The sequence below is a fragment of the Neodiprion lecontei genome, chromosome 2 (genome assembly GCF_021901455.1).
Source record: "Neodiprion lecontei isolate iyNeoLeco1 chromosome 2, iyNeoLeco1.1, whole genome shotgun sequence".
In the NCBI taxonomy this organism is placed as follows: Eukaryota; Metazoa; Arthropoda; class Insecta; order Hymenoptera; family Diprionidae; genus Neodiprion; species Neodiprion lecontei.
In genome coordinates, this window is record NC_060261.1 from 38,965,385 (window position 1) to 38,975,686 (window position 10,302).

Sequence of the window (10,302 nt, forward strand, 5' to 3'; positions counted from 1 at the left end):
GTATTCGGTGCAGAATCCGTTGCTTCTGTGTACGAGCATAATGGTCAGTGGTTGTTTACTATTTCGTATTTGTGCTAAAAAATTATAGCTAATAAAGTGTTACTAAACATGTATGTCGGGGTTAATGGTATGGTGAGAAAAATTAAATCTATTGTTAGACGTGTCTGGTCTCGTCCATGAATTTTATAGTGGTCAGAAGCATTTACTCTGATTATAAGCGAATCAATATACTTATTAATTACATTCTCGATTGATAACGGCAGGGAAAGTATCTGCAACGGCAAGCGATTCGGGTCAAAGACAAATGGCAAAGACGTCAATGATAAAACACCTAATCGGGAGTTTCAGTAATCGTAATGAGTTACTGGTTGGAATAGTCTTGAAGCGTTGTTGTAGCTTTCGTTATTATAGCCTCCTCCGTCCAAACTGTCAGTGAATTAAAAGACTTTGAGATCAGTGATTGAACATCGACTGAGTATCATCCATGGCGGTCATCCTTTTTTTGATTCAAGTATTGCCTTGTATCACATTGATACTGGCGCAGCCGCAATGTCCTAACGTCAATATAAACTTTTTACGTTCACCATACGGTCAGTAATTCTGTAGAGTGATTGTATTTCATTTTCATGGTGCACAAGCTGGTTGATCAATACGCGTCACCTGATGTACGACTCGTGGCTTTTACGTGTAACACCTCGCCAACACGTGTCAATTTACTCTCGGAACGTTTATAAATCTAGAAAGTGGCCAATCGTTCAGCTTCTTCGTACTGTCATTTTCAGACGCAGCTTATAACGCGAATCTGCCCGCATCGCCGCCGTGTTTACTGCGAGGCCAATCAGTCACCAAAAGAGATGACTACACGTGAGCTGCGTGCTTTTGAACGTTGATCAAATAATTAAGAAAATTTCACGAAAAAAGCCACCGTGTCTGAATAATCCTGATATTCTTTTCACGCTTCACACAGGTACACGTCGGGTATCGGTGGCTACAAAGTTCACACGCGAGCGGTTCTATGGAACGAAGCTCGAATCACTTGCGAAGAGGAAGGCGGGCATTTGGCTATATTTAACTCCGTAGCCGAAGCAAATGTGGTAACTCAGCTGTACAAGAAGTCGCCGGCTATCACTGGATCACCTCTACCACAGTTTGCTGGCATTGGGTTTCACGACCTTTATCGCGAAGGTCAATACGTTACAATTCACGGTCAGACGTTGGCGAAAGCTGGATTTACGCAATGGGCGCCTGGGCAACCAGATAATATATACGACGGAAAGCCGGAAAATTGTGGATCCTTGGACAAAAATGGGGGACTTAACGATATTGGTTGCGATGTTCCAATTGGTTTTGTATGCGAGCTGCCAGCGTATTGACAACGATCTGAACCGAAAGTGACTGATCTTTATTCGCAAACAATGAAAGTCTATAGCTACTAATATATGAGAATTGGGTAGATTGCAGCCATGATTATACAATAATAGTTACTAAAGGAAGCTTGTTCCAAAAATGTACTTTGAATAAGCACTGCATACTTAAAAATCACATGACTCTGAGTGACATTTTGATGCCATTGATTCATCGCGGTCTCAAATGATGAATGATGACAGTATTTTGTAAATCGAGTTAATCATACCGTATTAGACTCGAGCCATTTCAAGTCAAAGGTCAGCGATGAACATGTTTAGTCGAGACGACTATACGTGAGTTTTCACTGTCAATAGTTCTGCCGAGGACTATGCGAATACATATTCATATTCGCTTGGATTTTCATGTTTTTTGTTTCTTTACCATTGTATTAGTTGGTTGTTCGATAATTTACCAGTATCAATATTTGAATTAAAAATCTGTACTTTTGCGTCAAAGTTTTTTACGCTATATACTCCGGTACATAAACAGTGGGTAACACTTATCAATACTTCCCAAAACATGTATAAATATAAGTAAATAGCTTATGTAATTGTATTACAAATGAATAATAAATACAAGTGTGGGGCATCCTCTGTTAAAGCGATAATTCGACGAAGTTGACTAATTTCCACCTGATCATTCTTTTACTAACGTACGTACCGTGTTCTTCATCAAGAGATTCCCAGTGACTCGTTAATTTTTGTGGAATCAAAGCTGAGACCAGTTTTCTTTGTATAAAAATTTTACATGTCTATGAGCAATATATCGTTTGTTTCTCCTGTCACTTGCATCGCTAGTTATTGGCACATAAAATTTTATTGGAACGGAAACTCGTTCCAGCTTTGATCGCAAAACAATTGTGTGCCATTAGGAACATATTAATAAACATTACTGTACGTGCAACAAAGAAAGTGAAAATCGAACAGTAATTTCCCTTGTACCCTCATTCCCGATTTACGAGTGAAACATGTGTAAATTGAATTCAATACGACGTTATACGTGGAGATTCAATATTTGCGATGTGCTTATCTACGTATTTCATTATTATTGAGAATGTAAGCAGGCCGGTAATTGCCTGGATGTCGTAAGGTTGGTGACCTCTGACATCACGGGTAATCCGAAACGCTCTGCAGCGAAATACGAGGAAAATAATATGAAATGACATAATTTCACAAATATATCCTCATACTTTTACGATATGTATTTTGCTCGTTGTGCTTCTACATTGCCCAATGGCTTGGTTTCGGACTATGGCATAAAATTAAACATAGCGATCCGTTCCTGAAAACACCACGCTGGTGGATGTCTTTGTCCCAAAATGTAACAAGGATGTTTATCTATTATCTGACTGTGCGTATAAAAAAGGGGCTCCTTATTAGAAGAAAAGGGGTTGCAGTTGTTATTTTTTTAAATCTGTAGCCCCTGTCTCTGTCTATGTCTTTAGCGTTGCAGCGTTAGAGCAGACGCGGGTTTTTCGGTTTGACGTCGGTGTTTTCGCACCTGCGTCAATTGGTCAATATTAATTGAGCTGTTGAAATAAAATTAAAATCACAATTTGAAAATTGAAAATTTCATGAACAAATGAATCGTTGGGCGAATTAGTCGAACAAGAATTCGTGACGATTTTTCAAGAGGAGCGAGACGAGATTCGAGAACACGCGAAAGATCGTCTCCAGCGGATCCAGGAAAAAAATAGACGAGGATACAATCGAAAGCGCAAGAAAGCGCGAGCATATCGCGAGGGAGATATCCTCGCGATAAAAGGAACGCAGCAAGGACCAGGGTTAAAGTTTGCGGCGAAATATCTCGGACCATACGAGATATCGAAGGTGTTGCGCAACGAACGTTATCTCGTGCAGAGAGTAGACGCGCACGAAGGCCCGCGACAAATGTCAACCGCGGCTTATCACATTAACCCTTCGTCAAAGTACGACGATAACGACGAAGAAGATGTTCCAGAGAATCTACATTCGGGGGCGAATAAGTGTGAGCAGGACGGCCGGGTGTAGAAACGCAAAAAAAAAAAAGAAATTAGCATGTGCTTGCGAACGGTGTGGGTGGGTGAGTCGCATGTGTGTGAGTGCTCGCAGCGACTATATATGCGTCCGAGCGTTAGAGGGGCCAGTGTGGGCCAGTTAGTCGTTCGGCGATCGTACGGCGAGCGTGTGTCTTATGTGGAGAAGCGACGTAGGTTATATTCTTCTGGGAGATGTAAATTTGAAAAATTGGTGATTTCGAAATATTAACGACGGAGCCAGGAATCGAACCTGGTATCTAGAGATGCTTGACCGAAGCCTTACTCCGCTAGACCACCTAGCCTAATTTTTCGAAATCACCAATTTTTCAAATTACATCTCCCAACATGTAAACATTCATCTACGAGTACATACATTCTTACATCGGGTGCTCAAGAGATGAAAACTTTCTGTCATATTCGTTTCTTGGTTTATGTTATTTTGCGTACATAATAGATTCATTCAGTTCACGTAGTTTGATCTGTCTCACATATATACATAGGACATTCCATGTCAAATTTACCCCCTTTGTCACTCACCATTTTTGATTCGTTCCGCGATTTTTATACGATTTTACCATCTAAAAAAGGCACTCTTGAATTTTTTCAATTTTTTTTCGCTAACCGTTTTTTTTTAAATATTATTCAAATCCATTTCGAAATCGGTCGTTTTCAAAAATCTGAAAAAATTCTGAATAATCAAGTTTCTCATTCCGATCATACCGACACCTGGCCGATAATGGGCCGATTTTTTCTTCTATTTTTTTAGCACCTTAAAAATTTTCAACAAACAAAGCACCATCTTGAAAAGTTATAAAAAAATCTTTGAAAAAATTTTGAAATAAAAGACTCGATTTTTCAGAATCTTTAAAGATTTTTCGTAACGTTGCAACATAGAGTTTCGTTTGTTGAAAATGTTTAAAGTGCTAAAAAAAAATAGAAGAAAAAATCGGCCCATCATCGGCCAGGTGTCGGTATGATCGAAATGAGAAACTTCATTTTTCAGAATTTTTTCAGATTTTTAAAAAAGACTGATTTCGAAATGGATTTGAATAATATTTAAAAAAAATACTGTTGGCGAAAAAAATTTGAAAAACTGCAAGAGTGCCTTTTTTAGATGGTAGAATCGTATTAAAAATCGCGGAACGAATCAAAAATGGTGAGTGACAAAGGGGGTAAATTTGACATGGAATGCCCTATATATAACATATATTGGAAATCCCACGTTTATTTACCTAAAAATCGCGGTTATTATTGAACTGATTTTTTCACTTATTATCTGACATTGTATACATATATTATCCCGAACTAGCATCACAAGTATATAATATTCGCATGACTGCCGCCACCGCGAATAATTGGATTTCTACTCAGTTGAATCCAGGATCATCATGTCTCCGGTATTATCGCTGATCGTTTACGGACAAGTGTATTTCCTCGGCTCCGGAACAAATATTCGACCGACCGTTATTGGATCTGATAATTCAACAGCAATACCAGCCATCGACTAGACCTTGGATAAGACACAGCCGTTCCAGGGGAACCAAAATTCAGTATTGGTCCCAGAAATAAATCGCCGATGCGGAGAGATGGGATTATCAGAGAAGAATGTAAAACGCAGCGATTACACGTTAGTAACTTATCGACATTTTCGTATTGTTTATTGATTGGCTCGATTAATTTCCGTCGCTCTGAAAAGAAACGCATTCGACATCATGTATACATACGTTTCCAATTACGACCAAAAGCACACCGCCATTGTTCTGATACAGCAGAATGAATTGAGCAGCCCATAAGTTTTGGAGCAAATTAGATTCCCCTGATTACAAATTTTTTCACTGCTACCACAGTTACACGCCAGGTATCGGTGGGCACAAGTTTCACACGAAAGCAACGACTTGGAACATGGCTAGAAAATTGTGCGAAAGCGAAGGTGCACACCTCGCTATTGTGAACTCAGCCAAGGAAGCGGAAGTGATCGGTAATCTTTTCACGAAATCCGGTCCTCACTTTGGTTCGGAAGACTCGAAATACGCCCACATCGGATTTCATGACCTCTACGAAGAAGGCGAATTCGTTACCATCGACGGCAAATCCCTGGAAACGGTCGGTTTCTATGAGTGGCGAAACGGAGGACCCAACAATGCCAACAATGAAGATTGCGGATCAGTGGACAAAAACGGCCGGCTCAATGACATCCATTGTACGAAATTTGTTGCCTTCGTTTGCGAATTGCCGGATGTTAATTAAAATTCATTTTTCATTGGAATTCGATGTGAATAAATATTTGATATATGCATAAATGTTTATTTGGCGAATGAGTCTCTATGTCCCTGATCCAAATGACAAATCAAATATCGATGCGTGTCGTCCAGAAATGATATATTGACGTTCTTTGGGTCTAAAATTGATGCAAGTATAAATCTCTGGTTTTGCTTACACCGAACGTTTAAACTGATAATAAGCCGGAAAAAATAACCCGCAGTCGCGATATATTTGTTTTGCGATGTGTTATACATTTACATTTGTTATGACATTTGTCTGGTTATCTACTCCAGTTACAGCGCTATTCCTGTCGGCGAATGGTATTTAAGAAAATTATATGTGCGAAGGTATGTGAATTTTTATCAACTTTATGATAACAAGATGTATTGACTCTGGGCGCTGGGGTGAAGACTGGTGCACGCAGGCAATTGCGTTGCGGTTTCTCCCACTCTTACTACCGAAGTTAAGATATGATCCCCACAATATCACTTGACAAAAAATTATTCCAAAGCATAGAACCCAGATAAGCAGACGTGTCAGTCAACCGCATCGAAGCGTCCGAGTGACCACTCAATAAAATATGGCAAGTATTGTTGTAATTGGAGCCATATTCCTCGCACTGGCGGCAACGGTGAAACAATTACAGGTGGATGCCACGACTAACGGAGTCCTATTGGTTGCCATACCTTGTGAGTAGTTTTGGTTGAACATTATGTGAGTTTCTGTCATTTGAACTTTGTAAAGTCTTCGCGAAAGCTTATTTTACAATTTTGAAGTTAGAAAAATGACTACTTTGTTATACCTATACGCAACAAGCAAAATCTATTTGCCAGATAAACGTTTATGGTCGGTTAAGGTGTATATACGTATAATCTGTACGTGATCAGATATTATACACAGTTCCTTAATACGGCGGTCGGGTTCAGATTTTGTCCACTGTAATTTCTTGGGGTGACTTATCGCTTTATTTGGTTTCAGTGCAGACTGCAAATGACACAGCCCCTTGTCTGGTACGCGGTCAATCATCATCCAAGAAACGGGACGACTACACGTAAGTCGAATAGGAAGGTTCACGATTATTCAATTTCAAGTTGGGCATAATTTCTGTTACAAACGTCGTCAAAATCATTATCGGCAGGTACGTACACGGTTTGGGTGGCTACAAGCTTCATACGCGAGCAACAACTTGGGTTGAGGCACGGCTAATCTGTCAAGAAGAAGGCGGTCACTTGGCCGTCATTAACAGCGTCGCTGAAGCAGATGCCGTCTCTCTGGTCTTTAAAAAAGCAGAGCGGATTACGGGCTCAGGATATCCGAACGATGCGTTCATTGGTTTTCACGACCTTTACCGGGAGGGTGAGTACGTAACTATTCACGGAGAGTCGTTGGAAAAGGCTGGATACGACCTCTGGTACACTAATCAACCCAACAATTTGAATAATAATCAAAATTGTGGAGGGATACACGATAATGGACGTCTCAATGACCTCCCGTGCAAAGGTCAACTATTTGGGTTTATATGCGAAGTTCCGGCGGCTCGAGATACAGTCCACAGCATTGCAGCATAATGTAAAATTCATCAAACGTTAAGACATCTATATCATATGATAATGGGCAGTCTTTCAATGTATGCTAAGAAAATGTCAGAAATTCAATCCGATAATGTAATCGGACTCACCTGTGTAAGACATGATGTAAAAAACGTACTTGTAATGTACAATTGATGATAAAGTTGCGATTATTGTGCGAGACATTCCAAATCAGTTAAAATATTCGCGAATACATATTTAGATAACGATTGTTGGCTTGTAAAATCTCAAAATTTGAAGGCAGATAGTTGTAAAGAAAAAATAGTTAAATAAATGTGTGAGAAAAATTTAAGGATTCATCTGCGCTTAAGGTTTAGGTGACCGGTGATTGTGGATTTAATTATATTTTGCATGGCTGTCATTTTTTTAGAATTCTACCACGTGGTGGAAAAAAAGGATTATACTAAATTATGCCAATGTGGAAGAATATAAAATGAAAAGTGTATAACTCCAATCACCAGACAATTAGATGGACTATACTCACACTAAACGATAATTTAATACAGTTGCAAATATAAAAATTATATATAAACCATCTTGCCACAAAAAGTCCATGAAAAATACAACAATGACCCTAATTCTTTATTCCAATTATTCTAACGAGCTCAAATCTTTGAAGGTTTTTTCGATCGTTCAAACCAGATATTAATTATGATCAGATGGATATTCGTGGTAAGTTTAACGATTAGTTTCTTGAGTGGAAGGATTCTTGACTGTGTAGTTGAAGTTGTACGCAAAAATTACGCTTATATCCTTCTCTGTATCCGCAAATAACTTTCACGCTGTTTGCATGCGATAACGAGTATTGTAGGCTCAAGTCGACTGAGCTTTAATCACATCGGTGGTATTCAATACAGCTTCATCCGAGCTGATGTTTTTGTTGAAAAACCCACTGCAAGACAAGAACCATCAACATTAGGAAATTTAATTGCGAGGAGGTCAATCATATTTGTCGCCGAGGTGAACTTTATTGCAATGACGTATAGAGATTAACTGCGCGTTACAGTCAAGGGGATAAGGTTATTTAAAATGGTCTGATTACAAGTCTCATCATACCGTCTCTCGTTTCGTCTTCTGCAGTCGATCGCATACCTCAAAAAAGAACACAATGTCGTCCGCGCTAGCGTTGTTAGTTTTTGGGCAAGCGTATTTCCTCACCCCAGCGTTTAACGATGGAGCAGTAGCACCTAATTTCGCCTCGATACCAACCAACGATCTCACTAAGCGGGATGACTATACGTAAGAAAGTTCATCCCTTAAGGGAATTTATCAATGAAACTACGTTTTTTTTTTTTTTATTGGCACGTACATATTCATATAAATAAGATCTCGCAAAACAAGATATTTTTTCGCTCATTGGGACTGATTGTAGTCAGTATTTTCTGAGGTATTAGTTCAAATAACGTAAAAAGTTGTTGTTCTTTAAAATCTACTATGCACCACAAAATTCTTTTTATCATAATCTGAAATGATTTTATACAGCTATCCTGGTAGCACGAGGAACAAAAGTTATTATCCAATTTGCAAATTCACGATTAACTGTTAGAATATGCCACTAATTTGCGAAGATCGATTAAAATAAAACAGAGATACAATATAAGTATTGAAGTACATTGAAGTTTAATACCAAAGTTTCTTCTGGAACAAAATTTTCCCGAATCATCAACTTTTTTCAATTTACACACATCAACAATTTTCACATCATTCGAAGCAAAATCGTATAGCGTATTTTTTTCTCCACGCAATAACTTGCAGGAAGTTATGGAATTATTTCAAATTTTCCTGAGTAAAAGTTGACGCCGAGTAATGACTTTTTTAAGAACGCCAATGTTCGACGTTATTCAAAGAAATATTTCGGAACGAAATGAACAACATAGTTTCAAAAGAACTGATCGTAAATATTTATTTTGTGAAACTTTGTTTGCAGTTAAAGCTTCACGTCGATCAAAAATTTTGGAATATCAGTGGCATGTGGCCCTTGGAGAGTAAAAATTTTTCTCGACAACTTATTTATCTGTATCTGATGACTCACTCACCATGATTGATTCCTATTATCTGTAGCTACACGCCGGGAATTGGTGCTCATAAGGTTCACACTGAAGCGGCTTCTTGGTCCGACGCTTGGGCGAAATGTCGAGACGAGGGAGCCCATTTAGCCATCATCAATTCTCAGGCTGAATCGAAACTCGTTGTTGAACTTCTGGCAAAAGCGGGTTCTATGAAAGGTGGCAATGACCCGAACCATGCTCACATTGGTTTTCATGATTTGTACAAGAAAAACCAGTGGGTGACGATCGAAGGTCAATCCCTGTTTGAGGCAGGATTCAGCGAATGGCACCAGGGCGAACCTAACTACCTGGACGATGGAAATGAGCGTTGTGGATCGATCAACAGAAGAGACGGTAAATTCAACGACCTAAATTGCGCCACTAGGATTACCAGCTTCGTTTGCGAGTTGCGCTAAGCTTCGCTACCTCGCACTATCGGATATTGATATTATTATCCACATTACGAATCTATATTACAAATGATGTACTATTGGTAATATTAAGTCACTGAAGGTTAGATCATGTGGTTACGTAATCGTTTTGTATACTATTATATGGCATTTGAAAGTAACACCTAATTTGAGATTTTTCTACAATTTTCATATCTTGTAATACGCGTATTAACATGCAAAATGCTGAAATTTTCCTACCTATCAATGTAAATGTAAAATAATAAAATAAAAAAATTTCGCTGAAACGAAAAACTGTTTTCTATATCGTGTAGTAAGAATTGAGTATTTGAAAAATATTTTCAGGACATCTGACCCATGTTTGATTGTACCAACGATTCCAAATCGTGTCGGTTTCTCTGACCCTTCTGCTGTACAACGATATCTGTAACAACTTTCCTTGCATCCAAGAATAAATTCCACATTGTTTGCATATGATAACGGGAATGCAGGGTCACGTTCATGTTGATAATAGCCACTTCTATCGTTACGTGTTTCTGTATGCAACACAGTAACTAGGGATCAAAGTT

The 10,302-nt window shown here is 38.8% G+C and overlaps 2 protein-coding genes across 2 annotated transcripts; both read left to right on the forward strand.

Annotated features, from left to right (window-relative positions):
- Positions 1–323: 323 nt before the first annotated feature.
- Positions 324–5,729, forward strand: LOC107219696 (macrophage mannose receptor 1). Its single transcript, XM_015658008.2, has 4 exons — positions 324–590; positions 783–864; positions 968–1,372; positions 5,272–5,729. Exons 1-4 carry the CDS (start codon positions 485–487, stop codon positions 5,669–5,671), a joined length of 993 nt encoding a protein of 330 aa, XP_015513494.2. The 5' UTR covers positions 324–484; the 3' UTR covers positions 5,672–5,729.
- A 468-nt stretch (positions 5,730–6,197) lies between these two features.
- On the forward strand, positions 6,198–10,016 carry LOC107219664. Its single transcript, XM_015657950.2, has 5 exons — positions 6,198–6,375; positions 6,665–6,737; positions 6,825–7,252; positions 8,295–8,514; positions 9,337–10,016. The coding sequence occupies exons 1-5, from the start codon at positions 6,267–6,269 to the stop codon at positions 9,737–9,739; spliced, it is 1,233 nt and encodes a 410-aa protein (XP_015513436.2). The 5' UTR covers positions 6,198–6,266; the 3' UTR covers positions 9,740–10,016.
- Positions 10,017–10,302: the final 286 nt, after the last annotated feature.